The sequence below is a fragment of the Chanodichthys erythropterus genome, chromosome 3 (assembly GCF_024489055.1).
Source record: "Chanodichthys erythropterus isolate Z2021 chromosome 3, ASM2448905v1, whole genome shotgun sequence".
NCBI classification, from domain to species: Eukaryota; Metazoa; Chordata; class Actinopteri; order Cypriniformes; family Xenocyprididae; genus Chanodichthys; species Chanodichthys erythropterus.
In genome coordinates, this window is record NC_090223.1 from 26902606 (window position 1) to 26923783 (window position 21178).

Sequence of the window (21178 nt, forward strand, 5' to 3'; positions counted from 1 at the left end):
TGCTGCCATTCTGGATTGCAGAACAATGGGATGCAGGAGAAGAAAGTTCAACACTCTTACTTCAGAAAATAAAATATGAAACAAACATGTGATGTTTATCAAAGTCATTTTGCTTATTAGTACTGTTGAAATGGGTCATTGAATGTCAGCAGCAAAGACCCAGTTTCTCTCAACAAGGGGACAGGAGAGATGTCAGTCAAAACAAAGTAACTTGCATTACTTATTTGAAAAATGAATAGATATTTTGTTATAAATGTAAAATTAACGTTACTTTACTCAATACTTGAAAAAGTTAATCTGATTATGTATCTTGCATTACTTGTAATCCATTACCCCCAACACTAGATTGCATACTTTCATGTTTAATAGGTTATTTAGGTTTTTTTTCTGCCTATGATCTGCTTAATTTGTAAAATGTAATACAAATTAAATATAAATACAGACAAAATGTATTAAAACTTATTGCATAAAATAAATGCCTAAAAGGCAGTGCCTGACAGAAGGTTCCACATCTTTTCTTCTTAAAGTTTGCTGATTTGAATTTACCTATGCTTAAGTTAGATGATGAAAAACACATCTGAAAATAGCAACAGATGGCATCCGGAGATAACAGAGTTTGATGGGTTTCTTTGTTGTTGAGTTGCTGAGCTCATAGGTGTTTTCTCAGTATGCACTTCCTGACAACAAATCACACATCACATCCTGATACATCATAAGACAAAACTCTTAACATGATCATTATCATATAAAAACCTCCAAATAGGGCTGTTTTGCATTCAACTTGTTGTGTGAATATTTAAAAACTTGTGTGAGTATTTAAAAAAGTCATCTTAAATGTTAAAATTAAACCCATTTTTACCCAAGCAGGAAAATATTTTTGAACAATATTTATAGTTTATATCAAAAGAGAAACTATTAAATGCAGTACAATTAAATCTTTTGGCTGCTTTCGTAATATTTTTGAATTCAGTTGACAATTACTTGATTTATGTTTTTTTTTGTGATTCAAACTAAAAACAGGTCATCAAAGCTTCATTCCTAATTAAAAAACCTCATTCCAATCACATCAGCTCAGCATACCTTAGAAAAGTGTCAGATTGCAAACGGAGGAGTCTAGATGAAATCCTTCAGTAAAGCTCAGTACGATCAGCCCTCCCATGCTTGAAACTACTGAAATTGTTTGCGTATCTGAAAGATGTTTAGCTCATTTTCTTATCATAAATGCCTGTTAGAAGACAGATAGAAGTCTTCTCGTTGGGTTTGTGCAAGCCTTAAAGACACTTGTCAAACAGGATTCCCAGTCATTCATAGTGGCGAAGGAACTCAGATTCAAGCACTTTACACTGTCTGTGGATCCAGAATCATAAACATCTGCTCTGAACATTGTGAGTATTTTCTTGAATATATATTTTATATATACATATGCTAGAAAGAAGTAAAGACACTAAAAAAATAAAATACTGAAGGCAGGTATTTCATTCATTAAGTTATTTTCTATTAAACAGAGTGATGACTTCAGAGGAGAAGTTGTGGGACAGTCTGAAGGCTGAAACAGAGAAAGAAACCTTTGAACTGGAATCATCACTGAGCTGTGAGTTACTCATTCAAAATATAAGTCTGAACCAATTCATTCAAATCAAATAATTCATATAATCTTTTACTGGAAAATATACGTTGTCTATAAAATAATTAATATTAATATCTTACGTAGCTGAGATTGATGAACTATACGAAAACGTAAGAACAAACTCAGATTCACCAAGCCTCAAAGGTAAGTAAAAATTGTGAGGACAATAATTTAAACACACACACTGTACAGTCCAAAAGTTTGGAACCACTAAGATTTTTAATGTTTTTAAAAGAAGTTTCGTCTGCTCACCAAGGCTACATTTATTTAATTAAAAATACAGTAAAAACAGTAATACTGTGAAATATTATTACAATTTAAAATAACCGTGTATTATTTAAATATATTTGACAAAGTAATTTATTCCTGTGATGCAAAGCTGAATTTTCAGCATCATTACTCCAGTCTTCAGTGTCACATGATCCTTCAGAAATCATTCTAATATGCTGATCTGCTGCTCAAGAAACATTTAATGTGTACAATTGTACAAAATATTTGTGTACAATATTTTTTTTCAGGATTATTTGTTGAATAGAAAGTTCAAAAGAACAGTGTTTATCTGAAATCTAATCTTTTGTAACATTATAAATTTCTTTACTGACACTTTTGGTTGATTTAATGCATCCTTGCTGAATAAAAGTATTAATTTCTTTAATTTCTTTTCAAAAAAATAAAAATAAAAATTCTTACTGACCCCAAACTTTTGAACGGTAGTGTATAATGTTACAGAAGCTTTGTATTTCAGATAAATGCTGTTCTTTTGAACTTTCTATTCATCAAGGAATCCTGAAAAAAAAAGTACCCAACTGTTTTCAACATTGAAAATAATCATAAATGTTTATTGAGCAGCAAATCAGCATATTAGAATGATTTCTGAAGGATCATGTGACACTGAAGACTGGAGTAACGATGCTGAAAATTCAGCTTTGCATCACAGGAATAAATTACTTTGTCAAATATATTCAAATAGAAAACAGTTATTTTAAATTGTAATAATATTTCACAATATTAATGTTTTTTACTGTAATTTTAATTAAATAAATGTAGCCTTGGTGAGCAGACGAAACTTCTTTTAAAAATGTTAAAAATCTTAGTGGTTCCAAACTTTTGGACTGTACTGTATATTAATCTGCGCTTTATTTGGTTTAGATATTCAAGACTCGAAAGCAAATTCAAAATCACCCTCCTTGAATGGTAAGCATGATATTAATTACCAATGGCACTAGATATAAATGAATGAATGAATGTACTAAGCAGGTTCAGCTGGTTCATTGTCTTCTAGTGCTTGAGTCTGAAGAAGCAGACAATGGTCATTGCACATGAAATCATGCCAAACTTTGCTGTAAATCAAGGAGAACAAAAACAAGATAAAGAATCAAACACATCAGATCAGAATACCAAGAATGCTCAGAACTGAAACTAAAGAAGGATTTGCAAAGTCATAATTGCTCTTCCAAATGGGTAAACATTTTAGGCATAAGAACATTCCTGACACAGAGAAACCCTTTTTTAAGCAGATCTTAAAGAATCGCAGAATGCCTTGCAATGAGCTTTATGAACATTTTCCAGAATGTCAATTTGAAATATGTTTCAGTTTAATTGGGAATTAACTATTTCACCCAATATTTGAGAGTGCTGTGTTTATTAAGTCTATTAGTCTATTAAGCCAACATGCTAACATCGAATGGTAAATTTTGTTTAGGAAGCTCCCTTACAAGGCTGCATATGTAGAAAGTTGACACTGAGGGAGCATCTTTCATTGTATATACTGAATTTGATTACTTCTCAATATCAACCACTGGTGAAGTACATTCTGCATTCAGTGGCCGGACATATACTATGTTTGACATGTTGCCATTGTTCTTTAACTCAGGCATTCTTTGACCTTCAAATTCAACATTTTACTTGAAGGGTTAGTTCACCCAAAAATGACATTTCTGTCATTAATTACTCACCCTCATGTCGTCCCAAACCCGTAAGCACTTTGTTTGTCGTCGGAACACAAATTAAGATATTTTTGATGAAATCCAAAGGGTATCTGTTCCCCACATGGGCAGCAAAGACATTGCACCTTTTGAGGTCCAGACATCGATAAAATAGTCAATGTGAGTAGGTTCAACCTTAATGTTATGAAGCGATGAGAATACGACTACATAACGACTTTATTCAACAAATTCGTCTGTCCTGTCATACTGCTACGCTATTTTCGTTGCAGTTTACGTCCGAGCTGCGGATATTTTTGATGAAATCCGATGGTAACTACGTGAGCTCACACATGACACACGATAGATGTTTTGAAAAAACAATTCATTTCATGTCAAACCCTATCTTTACACCCAAATATACAAGTATACTTGTTAAACTCAAAGGGTTAGTTCACCCAAAAATGAAAATTCTGTCATTTATTACTCACCCTCATGTCACTCCACACACACATAAGACCTTCGTTTGTAGTCTGAACACAAATTAAGATATTTTTGATGAAATCCGATGGTATATGATCCACACATAGGGTGCAATGTCGTTGCTGTCTGTGTGGATCAGATAGGTGCCATATACACCTATAGGATGGCTTGAGGGTGAGTTTAAAGTGAACTAATCCTTTAAAAGGATGGTTCACCAAAAAATGAAAATTCTGTCATCATTTACTCACCTTCATTTTGTTCCAACCTGTTTGATTTTCTTTTGTGGATCTCAAAAAGCTATATTTTGTTATTTTAAAAAATGTTCCAAATGACACTTTGTGTTCCACAGAAGAAGAAATGCACACAGGTTTGGAAAGATGTATGGGTGAGTAAATGATTTTCATGTTTGGGTGAACTGCTGCTACCAAGTTTAAAATCTCAACATATTGAAATATATGCATAATCTTTCTCCAGCAGAGGCAGAGGAATTGCGCATCATGTTACTGGGGGCGAGGGGGTCTGGAAAAAGCTCAACTGGAAACACCATCCTCAGGTGGAACGCCTTCAACACGGACATGCAACTGAGCAGAGTCACACAGTTCTGTGAAAGAGCATCCGGAAACATCAACGGCCGGCCCGTGGCCATAATCGACACGCCGGGACTGAATAAGATCAATCGAATAGAGAAGGAGGTGGTCAGGGAGATCATGAAATCTGTCACGCTCTATAAACCAGGACCACATGTGTTTCTGCTGGTTCTGCCGGTGGGAAATTTAACCAATGAGGACAAGAACATGCATAAGCTGATTCAGGACATGTTCGGAAAGAATGTTTGGAAATACACAGTTGTTCTGTTGACACATGGAGATCGATTAGAAGGGAAGATGCCGAATGACGTTATTGCCAGCTCAGATAAAGACCTTAGAGACTTTATTCGCACTTGCAGTGGTGGATTTGTGTTCTTCAATAACAAGAACACGGGAAACTTTGAGCAAGTGACTAAACTTCTGGAGAAGATTGAAACTTTGGTGGCCATCAATGGCAGAGGCTGCTACACAAATTCGTTTTACCCGACTTCAGAGAGAAAGATACGTGAAAAACAAGAGAAGATTCTGGAGGAGAGACAGGAGGAGATAGCGCGAAAGGAGAGAGAGCTGGAAGAGAATTATGAAGATGAGGAGGAGTTAGAGAAGAAAAAGCGTGAGCTCTGGAGAGAGGAAGAGGAAGATGCACGGAAACTAGCGGAGAATCCACAAAAACGCAAAAGTCTGACACTGAAACTCACCAAAGCCCCCACATCTGTAACAAAATCACAGACCATTCATTAATTCAACTGATCTAACTGTACGGGAACTATCTGAAGATTAATGGAGATAATGTAATATTGTCTGTAGATGATTGTCTAATCTGCATTATTGAGCTTTTACATTGTTGCTGCATATTGTAGGTGCGTTGTTTTATTTGGTGTCTCATTAACTTTGTATGTAATAACACTTCATTGACACTGAATAACCTCTGCTTCCACATGTAAAAAAAAAAAAAAAGTAAGAATCTTAAATTGAAAATACCGTGATATTATTATGAAATTTTTTAAATTATGAAACAATTCTACTGGCAGTAATCTCCAGTGCTATAAAAAATTGAATTATACCTGCTGTATTCTATGAGCAGTTCTGTTTCTGACCTTCACTCTTACTGATTTTCATGATTTAATGCTGCCCTCTTCTGGTAATGACTGTTAACAAGTGCAAACTTGGCTTCAAGGGGAAAAATACCTACATATTTCACAATAATGTACAATCAGCCAGTTATTATAGCAAAAAAACAAAAACATAATCTCCCAGACACAGCTTGCAAACAAAATTTCCTAAATCATACTTTCTTACCTTAAAATTGTTTTTGTCCTACAAATATTTTACTCTAAGGAACATTGTATACATTAAGAAAAGCTCAAGGGAAATAAAGTTTTATTAAAATTATTTTTGTAAAAAGTACAGTATAATTGTATTGGAATCCTAAGAATATAATGGTAAATTTAAAAATGTTACTAAAAACTTCAGTTACAAAAAAACTTTTTTACAAATTATGTAATTAAAACAATTAAAATACCAATCAAAAACCCTGAACATCAAAGAAAACCAATGGTACCCATGATAATTTCTATATAAAATAATTAAAAATCTGACATAAATTTAATTATAATGACATCTTTCATAAAAAAAACTTTAGAAAGTGGTGAGAACAACAGCTTATTGGAAATAAACTCAAACATTTAAGGCATCAATTAAACTTACAGGTATTTCTCCAAACTCTCCAAAGCTTGATTTTTGGTGTAGGATCTCCATTCTTTTGGAATCTCACCATAACCACTGAAAGTTTTGTTATAATGCTTTTCCAAATCATTCTGAAATCGACACACAAACCACTTCCAGAATGGCAGCTCTGAGACATCAGGCGTGATGCTCCAGTTCTCAAAATCGGGACCTGCTGTTCTATACTCCTTCCATAAAACTGTCTCATCCGAGTCAGATGTTGGGTAAAAGGATTGGCTGTCACTCGCCACTGAAGATGTGCAGAATTCCAAGCAAAGATTATCTGTACCTCTGTAAATCATCCCTCTCATCCCACAGTTACGATGGAAGGGAGCAATGTGATCTCCAAGATGGTCCTCCATTGTGTTAACACAGACGACACCACAGAAGGGACACTGAAGCCAGCAGCACTGGCAGAAGTGTTCAATCAAAATGTCATCTGGTGGTTTCCTGAACATTTTCATTTCAATATCAGAGGGCTTTTTTAAGTATTTGTTTGACTCTTCTGTGATGGGCTGAAGTTCTTCTTTCACAACCTCATTTAGAAGTTCAAAGTTAGTGATGTCCTCACAGCAGATATCAGTGAGATGTTCTTTACTGTATTCAAGCTCGTCTTTCAGACAGTCTGAGAATATCTCCAGCCACATATTGGCATCTCCATGTTTCATTGAGACTTCAGTTGTTGCTTTTTCAGCAGCCGTGATGACGCATTGCCCCTTGTTCTTGATGTTCCCATTAATCATTGCAAGAGCTGAGGAGTTCTCCCCTGTTATATATGCTTTCACTTCAGCTTTGATAAAATCTTCAAAGTGGCTCCTTGGTAAATGTATGTACTGAATGAACTTTTGAAAGTCCTCCTCCTCTGCTAGTGCTTTCAGAATGTGTTTCTCCAGGTTTGACCTGTTGCCTTTAAAAGCTGGAATATTTGTCCGCATTTCTCCTGCTAGATCATTTGCAGCCTTGTTGTAGGCACTCTGGAGAATCGGGTTTTTCAGCTCACTACAAATCAAGGCTCCAAATATTGCAGCAGATTTTGCTCCTTTGCAGAATCCCTGGAATACACTGAAGTATTCTGGTTTCTTTCTCTCTAAATAAATCGTAGGATCATTGTTGTTTCTGAACACCTGATGAAGCACTGCAAACTTCTCACCTGCCCACTTACATGCACTGATCGTCAGATCAACTGTGAACTCTTTCTTGAATTCATACTGTGCTTTTTTGCACTTGTGGTTTCCTACATTCATTTTTACAAGTTGTGCAATTTCTTGAATGTAGCTTGGGTTGTAGCCTGTGTTTGCAACTGATTTTGACTTCACCTGGTTCACAGTTTCACGACCAATAGTGTACACCAATTGTTGTATTAACTCTTGTTCTTCTGGTGGAAGGCCAAACAGTCTGTTTTTCCAGAATTTTCCAATGAGATTTACATATGTGGTGAAATCAGTGATTTGATGTATGCGTTCAAATTTATTTAATCTGTCAAGCACAAGCGCTTTTTCATGAATTTCAGATATTATTGTAATAATGTCACTTACTACATTAAGTTCTTCAAAAGGTTGAACATTCCCTGCCAACTCAGAGACCCACTTTTCCCACACTATATCAAATTGTGCCCTCAGCTCATTCTCATCAAGACCTTTTTGTTTGAGCCTGAATGCAAACTCTTTGCTTTTCTCAAGGAGTTTTCGCTCAAGCAGAGATTTCTCTCCATCCAGTTTGGTGAGAGCTTTCTTTTGATAGATAATGTTCTCTAGTTTTCTTTTTGCATCTCTCACAAGCTCCCAATGAAGGTGGTTGATTTTCTCTTGAAATTTCAATTTCCACTGAATCAGCATCTCCTTTTCTTTGTGTTCTTCAAAGTAAAGCTTCATGGACTGCTTCACCTCTTCATTGGTCTCTGCCATCTCCTTTTCCAAGTCTCTACTCTCAACTTTATGCAGTTGCTTGTTATTGATTCTGTTGTGCAATTTGTCTTCAATCTCCAGCATGGCACTTCTGAGACTCCAGGTCCACTTTGCATACTCCTCTTCTAATTTTCTGTATGTTGCAATTTCCAAAGTATTCTTAAAACTGAAAACAAAGTTTTCATTCAGAAGAGCGTTCCAGAGGTCTCCAATACGACCTTTGAATTGTGCCAGTGTCACACAATTATATTGTGAGGCACGGGATAGGATTGTGTTCTTAAGCTCCTGCACATTTTCACTGTAACCTGGATTGGGTGGAGCCATTGGTGGGCTGCCTTCCCAGAGTTGGGCAAAGTACCTCACATCAGTCTTTATATCAAATCCAATTACGTCACTGAAACATTCTGCACCACAGACCTCTTCTTTAGCAGCTAGTTGAGTCATCTCATCTAGTTTCTCCTGCAAGCGCCTTTTCCCTACCATGTTCTTCTCGCCTGCTGTGATGTCTCCAACATTCTGATGCACAAACATGCAACTGGGATTCAGTCGCACCTTCTTCATCCTCAAGAAGGCCTGAACAACAATCTGAAGAATGTCCTGCATCTCAGCTGGATTCTCACCAAAGATGTTGATCAAAGTCATGCTTCCAAGACCGACTACAAATGTTGCCATTTCATTATCATGATGTCTTGTTGACCTGCCAGCCAACTCTACAGCATGAAGTCCCTCAGTATCGACAACAATAATGTAGTCAAAGTTTAACTGGGTTTTCAGTTCTTCTGACACCTTGATCAGCTGCATGAAGGCTCCTCTGGTACACCTCCCAGCACTTACAGCAAACTGAAGTCCAAACATGGCATTCAGCATGGTGGATTTTCCAGTGCTCTGAATCCCCAAAACTGACAACACAAAGACTTTTTGGTCTCCCAGCATTTTGATAAGTTCATCTAGAACTGCTTGAACCCAAATCAGAGGAACATGTGCTGCATCACCATCCATCAGCTCCAGTGGGTATCCACAGATCATAAGCTCTGCAGCAAACTGTGGGAGAGAATCTAGTTTACATCCAGATCTTTTATTCTTTCTCACAGATACGTGTGATTCATATATCTGGGCAATCTCTCTTAATATGTGCTCCAAGCCAAATGATGTTAAATTCAATTTTTCAGATAGCTTCTCTAGCTGTGACTGTTCTTCTGTCAGTTGCGCAGATTTATCATGTTCCTTTTTCAAATCCAGCACTTTTGACCATGTTTCATAATACTCATGATGAAGCTTGCAGAGATCTTTTGAAGTATATTCGTCCAGGAAGATCCCCAACCATTTAAGGGAATACATCTTCTCAGCTCTACTTATGGAATTTTGTTTTTCAATAAACAATTTTAAGAATTCACTGAGGCCAATTTTTTTCTGCTGCTCACGGATTTTGTGCATTTCTGTTTGTTTTTGGCTGTTATGCATTTCAATGTTGTTCCCTTGAGGTCGATGTAGTTCTTTGTTCTTTAGACACCAGTTGTGCCACAGTTTTCCCTGACAAGGCAGAAATGTTTCTTTGATTTTGGACATCTCCTTGGTCTCAAGTAGTCTCATCATCTTCTCTGCTGCCTCTTTTCCTCTCCTGCAGTCATCATCATTCTCATCAACTTTGATTCCTGAATGTTCACCCATATTCTCAAGTTTGAAAACTGACAGTGCTTTTGAGAGGCACTCATTGATGGTTCTTCTAAGTTCCTCTGATATATCTGATCTATTTCTTTCTTTCAGGCCAATTGTATATTTGCCTTCCTTTATCTTGGAAACACCTGAGTCATCTTCAGTCAAAAGGCAAATGAGTGGCTTTGAGCTGTTGAAAAGCTCTTCCACTATTTTCATACTTTGGTCACTCCTATCAAGATTTGGCAAAAGCACTACATTTATTGAGGACTTATCAGTCAATATTTGTAGCTGTGTGTCATTAGCTTGTGCATCACCATGAAGATTACAGAAGGCAACACAATCCGTGAATTTATCAGTTTTCTCTCCAGAAGGGCAGTACCAGGCGATCTCAACCACTCCATCCATCAGCAGGCGGGATTTGCTGCTTCCACGGCAATGTCTGTGAAAGAAAGTTTCATGCCGTTCATTGATCAGGTTGTTCATTAATTCAGATTTGGATGACGAAACTGCTGAAAATCTGAAAAAGGCAACCATAGGTGTCTCAGCCTTGTAGATTGTCTGGTTTTTACTGATGTTTTCTTCATGGGACTTCCAGCTTTTCTTAAATTGCCTGAAGGTCCACAGGGGAAATTCAATCTCCTTGGTAAATATATTAGGCACAAGCAGAGGAAGAGCATACTGACATTGTGAGAGTTTTGTTACCATGAGCTGACGAAGGAAATTATCTGCACAGAGAAACACTGCCATCTGAATGTCCATTGGGTGAATGGGATGTCCTTTGCTCGTATCAACATACACAGACCTCTTGAAAATGCTTTCAAAGGCATTACCCCCTTGCACATCAGAAACCATGGTGCCTTTTGCATTAAGCACCTCACTTTTTTCTTCTTCCATTGGAATGTATCTTGCTGTGTAATCTGCCATCAGGAGTCCTTGTATATATGTTTGAACCAAATTCTTCTCATTACAAGGTTCATGCCTTTGTTGTGGAGGAGTTACCTGCAGAAAGTCTCTTGACAGTTTGTAAGAGTTTTCACGACTGAGTTCGAGTCTATTAAAGAGCTTGTTGATGTTTTCCAATTTGATCTGATCCTTGTCTTCACATTGGGATGGTTCTTTTCCCGATTCTCTTTTCTCACTGTCTTCTCTCTGCTAAATCAGTAAAGGGCATTTTAACTGTTAATCCCTTGAGTAAATTTAATTTAGATTTTATGGATGTTTACATATTTTTAACAGAAAACTAGAGAAAGATACTTATTAAAGTAATGTTAATGATTCAATGCATGTTATATGGCATTTACTATTATGTGACAGTTACTATGTTCACCGCTTTACATGTAATGACATTAAAGGTAAATGATTGGATATAAATTTACACCATGTCAGTAAGTGATTCTATTACATGTAAAATGTTTAAGTCTTGTAGCTATATTTTTGAAAGTATGATTTCATTATCCTTGCTTTGCTGTGTACAGTACTTCCACAGTAAATGTATAAGTTAGTGACTACAATTTTAGCTTTTTTATTTACAGAATATAGTAAAGTTTTGTGATAATTAATATTATGCCACACATGCGATCAATAAAGCTGTATGCTTTATGTAATTCATTATGCTGAAAATATGTAATATATGATTATGCCTGCATTGAAATGCATTACCTTACCTTGCAATCGTGTTGCAGCTGAAGAATGTTGCCTAAAAATAAAGATAAAAATAATCTACATCATGCAGCATTTTACCATTATTCTTCCATAAATATGAATGATTTGTTTAACATGATTTTTTACAATAAAAACATTAGCAGCTTTAAAGAAAAAAAGAACTGTCATACATATTAGAGCTTACAGACTTTCAATGGAGAGACAGAAACCTCTCAGGTTTTATTAAAAATATCTTAATATATGTTTTGAAGATTGGCCAAAGTCTTATGGGTTTGGAATGACATGAGGTTGGTTGAGTATTTTTTTTTTAATTTTGGGGTGAACTATCTCTTTAATATTGTATTCCAATCTGACAGAGTTCCCAATAGCTTTCAGCATTAATTTAGAGATTGTGTTCCTTAAGAAAAAATTATATGTACTGTGCAAATATATCAATATTGAATCAAACTGGGTAACACTTCAGTATAGTGAACAATTATCATTTTTAACTAGTTGCTTATTATCCTGCATTTTTGTTGTTTATTAGTACTTATGAAGCACATATTAATGCCTTATATTCTACATCCCTTATTCCTATCCAAATACCTGAACTTAGCCACTACAACAATTAACTTACTAACTATTAATACACTCTAAAAAATGCTGGGTTGTTTCAACCCAAGTTTGGGTCAAAAATGGACAAACCCAACCATTGGGTTAAATTTTTAAATGCATTTTTTAACCCAACGGTTGGGTTTGTCCATATTTGACCCAAATTTGGGTTGAAACAACCCAGCATTTTTTAGAGTGTAAGCAGTAAACTTGGAGTTTATTGAAGGAAAAGTCATAGTTAAAAGTGAATATGTGTTCCCCATACTAAAGTGTTACCTTGAATCAAGAGCTTATGAATCAGAATCAGATTGATTTGTGAAAGAATGGCTACTTTTAACACTGAAAAATATTCTCAAGGTATGTCTAATCAACAAATCAAGAAAGCTCAATTGCACTTATATTTAAGTAACTTGCCATGTTTTTCCTTTTTTCCAGGTTCCTGCCCAGTTGCCATGTTGTCTTTACGCTCAGCCACTGACTGGTGTGTATCTACTTACAAGAAAAAATAATTATCTTGCATGTTTGAGGTAACATACTGTGGGGAAATGTCAGTTACTCAAGAATCAAGGCTAAAGGCTTCATTAATAAAGAACAATTCAGAAATATAGCTGCGAGCAGCGATGGCGGGCCCAAGCCCGGTGGCACCGCCACCCCGGTGGCTTCAGGGCAACTGTGCACAGCGGGCAATAGGCACTTAAAACGGTTAAACATCAAAGGACTATGTGAAATTCACTCCACATTTACTGCACTACAAGGTGCCGCTATAGAGCCCCTCCTCCCTGCCCATTTTCAAAGGATTACATGTGCCAAGTTTTAACATTATTCTGATGAATTTTGAAGCAAATCAGGTAAAAATAAGAGGGTGATCTCAATGTATGCTGAAAGTGACACATTTTCTGCTTCCAGTTGGTGGCGCTATGACTTTGAATCACAATAGTCAAATCCATGTGATCAGCCTTGTACAACGAAGACTAAGCCAAAGTTTCATCAAAATCAATTAATGTATGCAGAAGTTATAACACTTTGTTTCCCTTTTCTCGCCATAAATTCGTTGCCTCGCCACGGCCAAACCGTTTGAGATATCCAAAATCCGTTTGCAATTAAACAACTTCAATGTGTTCGCAACAAGTTAAAAAAAGCTTGGTGTAAATTGGATAAACCCTGTAGGAGTAGTAGTATAAAATTCATAGCCTGTTTTTTCAAAAAATTAACATTCAAACCAAAATAGCTGACTTCCTGTTGGTCGGAGCTAATGAATGTAAATTAGAAAATTGTCCGGCTTGATGAGAATAATATGTGTACCGAGTTTGGTGACTGTAGGAAAAACTAACCCCCACTTTTGTCAAAAGGTGGCGCTACTGAGCCCCTCCACCACGCCCATTTCTATGGCTTTGTCCATGTCTACTGGTTGACAATATTGATGTGTGTGTCGAGTTTCATGCAATTTGAAGCATGTTAAGAGCCTCAAAAACACTCAAGAATATTATTACAGTTTGACCTGTTGCCATGGCAACAATATTTCAAATATCAAAAATCCTGTCATAGGTCTACATCTGCTGTGTATTGACATTACACTGATGAAGTTTGAAGCAAATCAGGTAAAAATAAGAGGGTGATCTCAAAACATTTCAAAAAGTGATACACTTCCTGCTGCCAGTTGGTGGCGCTATAACTTTGACTCACAATAGTCACATCCATGTGATCAGACTCCTATAACGAACACACTCGTGAAGTTTCATAAAGATCAATATATGTATTAAGACGTTATAACACATTTCCTGTTTCCTTTTTCTCGCCATAAATTCGTTGCCTCGCCACGGCCAAACCGTTCGAGATATCAAAAATCCCCTGGCAATTTTTAATCATCAGTGTCTTGACTTCATGCTGACCGAGTTTGGTGGCGATCGGATTAATCGTCTAGGAGGAGTATATCAAATTCCAGAGCATGCGTTTTTCTAACAACCCTTAATAGCTGACTTCCTGTTGGCGTGGCGATTAACTTAGAGCGCGAAAGTTGTTCGGCCCGATGAGGTCTATATGTGTACCGAGTTTCATACTAATACGTGCAAGCATGTTTAATATATGGACCAAATTTTCAGACTTTTTTCAAGGGGGCGCTGTCGAGCCCCCCTGCCACGCCCGGGTACCAGCCTCTCCGGTGTCCTAATGGCCGCGGATTCCAATGTGTGTGCCAATTTTCAAGAGTTTTTGAGCATGTTAAGGCCCCCAAAAAGCCCCGGAAGACGGAAAAAAAAAAAAAAAAAAAAAAAAAAAAAAATAATCCTTAGAAGAACAAGAGGGCCCTGCGCGAATTTTCGCTTGGGCCCTAATGATGGGAATGATAAAGAGATGAGTATGTAGACCCAGGGAGAAAAAGGGATTTTGTAGCCACAAGTCAAAAGGTGGATATAGTTACTCTGCTTGAGAGAGAAGACCAAAACAGATCTATACATGCAACTAGGTCAGCATTCATTGCAAACACACACAACTCAAAACAGTGGCAGCAAACACCATACCGCAAATATCTGTCTGCGGTACAAACCATTACATGATTCCATAAACTCTGGAGGACTACGAGTGGCACTTAAAAATAAAATGAAGAATCAGTTATCAACTCACAGCATAATTCAAAGACATGCAGACACTCTTTTGGCAGAGGTGTCCTTGTGTTAGAATACTCTGATAAAGTACAGATTGTTGAAAAATGTAATGTACACAACAGTTGTATTGAGTTAAAGTTGTAACTTTTATGTAGATAAAGTTTTATCCTTTTAAAAACAGTGTTTACAAAGTGTTTTACAGAGGAGAAATTCAGAAGCAGCCAGACTAAATCGACCATTTGCTAGCTACCTCACATCACAGAAGTCTGATAAACCCCAACACATAGCTCTTTCACCTAGATATCATAATATACTGTAGAGACTGTGATACATACCAGCATGAAACGTTAACACACAACAAAGAACAGAAGAAGGCTACATTAAGCAGCTGACTTGTTGTCTTGCTGACCAGGCAATGATCTTGCAGGCAGCGTGAAGGACGAGAGAGGACCAGGCCTGGACTATTTATGTTTTGTGTGCGGCAGTCGTCCGTGAGGGGCTGCGGGTTTTACTTTAGTTTTGGGTGTTTATTTTATGATTATTAAAGTGTGTTAAACATTCACTGGTTCCTGCCTCCTTCCTCCCGGGTTTTGGCAGCACACTAATTTTGTACTTAATATACTAAAAATCTTCTTTAGTACTTCTTAAGATCATCTTAAGAACATCTAAGTGTACTCAACTGTGCTATTTTGAGACACCATGAAATATGAACTTAAATGTGCTTTTAATATACTATCTCTGCATTTAAAAACAATGTATTTAGATACTACTTTGTAGTACATTACAGTGTACTATAAGTACAGTGTATTTTAGGTCTTCTTTAATGCGGCATTGCGTCTTTACACTGAATTCTGAGCACGGACCCGCAGAGCAGCCATAAATCGGCTGTGTAAAGATGCCTTAAAGGGACAGTTCACCCAAACATGAAAATTTGATGTTTATCTGCTTACCTCCAGGGCATCCAAGATGTAGGTGACTTCAGTAGAACACAAATGATGATTTTTAACTCCAACTGTTGCCGTCTGTCAGTCTTATGGGAGTGAATGGGAACACAATTTATAAGAGTCAAAAAATATGCATAGACAAATCCAAATTAAACCCTGCAGCTCGTGACGACACATGTCCTAAGACACAAAACGATCGGTTTGTACAACATTATGTCCAACTGCGTGAATGAAAAGTACCTATTAATTGCCATTAAAGTGCAATTACTGAACCTAAACATACAAGCTTGATAAAAATGCTCATTTTAGAAGAAAATTTCAGATGGCACTTAGAGGCTTTTGCATCTGAAGTCTTCATATATTATATATATATATATATATATTAATTAAATACAGATATATTCTTTTTAGATCCCAGCCCTATGGCATGCTTTGAATACTGAATTTTCCATTTTTTAGATAAGCAGTAATGATACACTATTATATCACTTGTTAAATGATTATTTAACAATTAGCCTATTCATTCCAGCATTTCTTAAAATAAATAAATAAATAAATTGCGCCCCACCAAATTTTTTTTGCACCAGCCGCCACTGGGTAAAAATGATATAAATAATGTTTGTTTCGTGTCTTAGGACATCAATGTGCCGTCATGAGCCGCAGGGTTTAATTTGGATTTGTCTATGCATATTTTTTGATTCCTATACATTGTGTTACCATTCACTCGCATTATAAGACTGTCAGATGGCAACTGGAGTTAAAAAGCATCATTTGTGTTCTACTGAAGAAACAAAGTCACCTACATCTTGGACGCCCTGATAATCATCACATCAGATAAACATCACATTTTCATTTTTGGGTGAACTATCCCTTTAAGATTCTGCATGATGCAAAACACACCATTAACTGTGAGTTTCAGTGATATGCTGCCATCGGGAAAGAGATTAAGAATTGCCAAGATGTAGATTAAACCGGTTTAAAAACTCGTTTAATTCCTTCTGCATTACTATACAGAACCTACTTTTTCAAAGGTCATGGGGTAAATTTAATTTCAAATAGCCTACCTACACAACAGTAGGCCTATGAGATTTCGGACGCAGCTTGACTTTTGTAATGCAAGATAGGCTAACAAAGTATAATGTTATAAATATTAGCCTATGTTGTTGTTGTTTTTTTTGATTAAAAAAAAAATCAAAAACTTTCCTAGATTTACTATGTTAATCATTGCAGAAATTATGCCATAGTATCTTGTTATTGGATACAAAATGCATTGCTTTACCTTACAGCATCGGGTTTCTGTCTTGCAACCTCACCCACAGATGAAAATGAAAGAAAAACTGCTAAGAGGAGTTGTACCAATCTCACTCCCGGGCACATCGTCAGGGTTGCCAGGTTTTTACACAAAGTTTTTACCCAGTGTAAAAATCGCGTTTCGGGGGTAAAATCCGCGTTTTTGGCTGGTACCCCTGGTAAAATTCGCATTCCAGGGGTTAACTATAGTGTTATTTGGGGTCGCTTCAACCCGCGGACTTGAAAAACAACCCGTGGCAACAGTGTAAAAGTAGTCCAATTCCGCGGACTTGACAACACTGCATACCGTTCTCCCCCTCGCGTGCACGCGCCTCATCAACACGTGGTGCAGCGACTGTGCAGTTTAAAACCACAGCATACCCGTTTATCGATCGATTTTTCTCACAGAACGCATCAAGAACGAACATGAAGCTTTTACCCTCTACTGCACACATGTTGATGACACATGAAAAAAAAATATTCCACATAATTTTTTGGTTCATTTGGGAACATTTTATTGATAAAAAATAAATAAATAAATTGCCCCCCACCCTCCCCCAACCCCAAAATATTTTTCCGTTGCCTCAGGGCAACGTTGTGCGACAATGGAACAGAGTCATAGAGAAAAATTATCATCAAAATCAATTTAAAAAAAATAAATAAAATAAATTCAAGAAATCATTAAGTAAAAAGGGAAAAACACTTGAAAGACATTGTTATATTGTATTTGATACATGCATATTTCTGTATCATGTAGTGTCATGCCATATAATGTACCCCTTATATCGCACAATGTTGCCTTGAGGCAACGAAAAAAAAAACTTAATTTCTGAACATGCAAAATAAAAAAAAAACTTCATAATACCTAACAAAAGGCTTCTCTACACCTTCATACACGCACACATATTTTTTATGTACAGTTCATGTCGTTTTAAATAAGATTACTAAAGCAAATACTATTGCCTTCTTCTCACACCATGTGCTCCTGTGAACATGTGTCAGAACAGGACGTCCCACCTTTAAATGGTGCTTGATATTGACTCCAACACCTTACTGAACTGTTCTTTGGTACTTTCTCGACCTTTCTAATTGGTTGTTATCATTTAAAGAAAAATTTACTAAACATAGGGCTAAAGAAAACTTTCCGTTGCCTGAGGGCAACGCTGTGCTGTAGAGGGTTAAATAAATAAGTAGACATTGAAATATTGTGGCTAACGGACCATGCAAAAAACATGACAGATCGATTCAAATTGTAAACTTCCAAGGCTTTGAAACCTTAGAATTTTTTCTAAACTCATTGCTATGCTTTTATTTGTTTGTTTGTTTCATTTTTACATCTTGCATAGTTTATGAATCTATAATTCAAATAACCGGAGCAATTGCTTTACAATCAGGAGCCCTTTTTAATAAGAAAAACTGCTGCCATGTTACAATGAATAAAGAGTGATAAGTGCATTAAAGCCTTAACCTATTGTTCATTTAACTGTTGTATAAAATAAATATCACATTTGCAATCGTGCTGATATTTGGGGGAAAACTTTTGATATTGTAATAACGTTTATATCATATTGGCTAATATAGCCTAAATAAAAACCCATCTGGGCAAAAATACCCATAGGCCTATATTCATCCATACTGCAAACCTACATCACACAGTAATCGTGAGTGACACACTTGATGTCAGCTTGCACATCATTAAAACAATGACGTACTCGGTTACTAACGTAACCTCGGTTCCCTTAGATACGGGACGAGTACTGTGTTATCATTACAAATCACACTGTGCGACGTGGATCTACTAAACTTGGGTACATGTAGACTGTACTATCATGACACCTATTGACTCGTAGGCTACGATGGAAGTTTCTATAGAAGAATAAAACGTCATCAGCCTGCATTAGTGCTAAACAAAACACTATGTTGAATCACACTTTGGCAATTTTATGTGTGCTGAAAAAAGGAAGCGGCGAAAAACAAGGGAAAAGAGCTTTAGGTATGCAGTTTTAAGTTTTAGCGCCATGTCTCGTTGATTTCATGTCACATTTTTATTGGCTGGTCAGTAGAAGACAGATACACTGTGTGATGATCATGCTGAATTTCTGACACTGCCAGAAAACTATCGTAGGCTATCTTTGGTCGCAAGACCGGAAAACGGCCATCTTTGAATCTCACTGTATGACATAGGATGACCAATTAAGAGCCACAATCACAAAAAATCGCCACAATTGTTTCATGATGACAATTTCATCTGGGACAGCCAAAGATTGTGACACATTGTGCCAAATAGACAAATGGTTCCGGCCGGGACTCCGCCAGGCCCCTCCCCGAGGTCCACGAGGAACTCACAAAATTGTGGCACGCCCCTTATTCTGATTGTCTGCTTCACACACTCTCACCTCTGTTGATGGCGCTGAACAGAAGGGATATGAAAAGCTGCCTCCACTGGTCGAAGCTGCCGCCATTGGATGGAAGTCGAAGGTTGCCCATCCCTCAAAGCCCTGCCATACTAGGCAAGTAGTTCTCAAACCTGTCCTGGGGACCCCCCACCACTGCACATTTTGCACATTGCCCTCATCTAACACACTTGATTCAAGTTATCAGCTTATTAGTAGAGACTGCAAGAGTTGAATTGGGTGTGTTAAGCCCGGGATACATTGCATGATTTTAGCAATTATATAAGGTCATTACAAATCAAACTGTGTGATATGGATCTACTGAACTTGGGTATGACATGCATGTAGACTGTAAGATGACTATTGACTCGTAGGCTACAATGCAAGTTTATATAGAAGAATAAAAAGCAGAAGAAGGGAAAAGAGCTTGAGGTAAACAGTTTTAGTGTCATGTTTTAGTGTCATGTCACATTTTCATCGGCTGGTCAGTACGTAGGTCGTAGCAGCAAACACACTGTGTGTTGATCATGCTGAATATCTGACACTGTCAGAAAATGATGGTGCTATCTTTGGTCGCAAGACCGGGAAAACAGCTGTCTTTGTACCGCTCTCACTGTATGACATAGGACCACCGATTAAGAGCCACGATTACAGAAATAGCCACGATTGTTTCACGAGCCAAAAAATGTGCAGTGTATCCCGGGCTTTAGATGAGGGAGACATGCAAGATGTGCAGTAGTGGAGTCCCCAGGACAGGTTTGAGAGCCACTGAACTAGGCTACTATGTCATCACAGATGAGACATATTGTTCATATAAGTATGAACATACAACTGAATTTACATGGCCGATTTCAAAACACTGCTTCAGGAAGCATCGGAGCGTTATGAATCTTTTGTGTTGAATCAGCTGTTCGAAGCACCAAAGTCACATGATTTCAGCAATTTAGCCATGAGTTTGGCTGTTTGACATGTGATCCTGATTCGATACGCTGATTCATAACACTCCGAAGCTTAATGAAGCAGTGTTTTGAAATCGGCCATATCAAATAAGTCATTATTTTCTTGTTTTTTTTGGCGCACCAAAAATATTCTTGTTGCTTTTTAATATCAATATTGAACCACTGTACTCACCTGAACTGATTTAAATATGTTTTTAGTACCTTAATGGATTTTGAGAGAGGAAATGTCATTGCTCCCTATGAAGGCCTCACGGAGCCATCGGATTTCAACCAAAATATCTTAATTTGTGTTCTGAAGATTAATGAAGGTCTTAATGACATTATAAATGACATTATTTTCATTTTTGGGTGAACTAACCCTTTAAGACCTCTCATAAGTAAAAATAAGACTTTTTAAGACTTTTATGGCCTTAAATTTAAAAAATCTAATACTCTTTAAGACCTTTATGTCCTTAAATTTTAAAGATCTAATTTAATACTTTACGACTTTTTAAGGGTCTGTGGTTTATAAATGTGTATCAGACTGTAGAAAATAAATTATTTGAAGTGTAATTGGATTTTTTTTTTAGTTTGGCTCACGTCCCATTCAATTACTAGCCTAGAGAGGGTTTATGACCTATACTGGACCCAGCCACCAAGGAGCGATCGAAATGCTTTGGCTCCACTTTTCAGAACTTGTGCAAGTTTCAAAACGCTTTATTTCTCCCATCACTAGTGTCTTCTTCTGTTGGATTGAATCTGGGAGGGCTATCTTGGGCTACAGCGCCCCACTCGTCAAATCACATTATTGCAGGCCCTTAAAACTGGTCATATGACATCAAACAACAACAAAAAA

General features: G+C 36.9%; 2 protein-coding genes across 3 annotated transcripts; one reads left to right on the forward strand and one right to left on the reverse strand.

The window, feature by feature from the left end:
• Window positions 1-1509: 1509 nt before the first annotated feature.
• Window positions 1510-5360, forward strand: zmp:0000001062 (GTPase IMAP family member 7). The gene is made up of 3 exons (XM_067364439.1): window positions 1510-1591; window positions 1712-1771; window positions 4507-5360. Exons 1-3 carry the CDS (start codon window positions 1510-1512, stop codon window positions 5358-5360), a joined length of 996 nt encoding a protein of 331 aa, XP_067220540.1.
• A 734-nt stretch (window positions 5361-6094) lies between these two features.
• On the reverse strand, window positions 6095-17247 carry zmp:0000000912 (interferon-induced very large GTPase 1). 2 transcript variants are annotated; one of them, XM_067381572.1, is made up of 4 exons: window positions 16981-17247; window positions 12572-12646; window positions 11569-11600; window positions 6095-11056 (listed from the first exon to the last, which is right to left on the reverse strand). In XM_067381572.1, the coding sequence occupies exons 2-4, from the start codon at window positions 12609-12611 to the stop codon at window positions 6323-6325; spliced, it is 4806 nt and encodes a 1601-aa protein (XP_067237673.1). In that variant the 5' UTR covers window positions 12612-12646; window positions 16981-17247; the 3' UTR covers window positions 6095-6322. The 2 variants fall into 2 exon arrangements, with proteins under 2 accessions (XP_067237673.1, XP_067237674.1); XM_067381573.1 differs by lacking the exon at window positions 16981-17247 and having other exon boundaries at window positions 12572-12749.
• Window positions 17248-21178: the final 3931 nt, after the last annotated feature.

What these genes read in the sequence shown, in the direction of transcription:
- zmp:0000000912 (XM_067381572.1), bottom strand. Translation starts at nt 12,611, where the DNA reads ATGGCAACTGGGCAGGAACCTGGAAAAAAGGAAAAACATG. An exon ending in TGGAAAAAAGGAAAAACATG is followed by an intron (nt 11,601 to 12,571) that starts GCAAGTTACTTA and finishes CTTTATTTTTAG; the next exon opens with GCAACATTCTTCAGCTGCAA. An exon ending in AGCTGCAACACGATTGCAAG is followed by an intron (nt 11,057 to 11,568) that starts GTAAGGTAATGC and finishes TTACTGATTTAG; the next exon opens with CAGAGAGAAGACAGTGAGAA.
- zmp:0000001062 (XM_067364439.1), top strand. Translation starts at nt 1,510, where the DNA reads ATGACTTCAGAGGAGAAGTTGTGGGACAGTCTGAAGGCTGAAACAGAG. An exon ending in ACTGGAATCATCACTGAGCT is followed by an intron (nt 1,592 to 1,711) that starts GTGAGTTACTCA and finishes TATCTTACGTAG; the next exon opens with CTGAGATTGATGAACTATAC. An exon ending in AGATTCACCAAGCCTCAAAG is followed by an intron (nt 1,772 to 4,506) that starts GTAAGTAAAAAT and finishes ATCTTTCTCCAG; the next exon opens with CAGAGGCAGAGGAATTGCGC.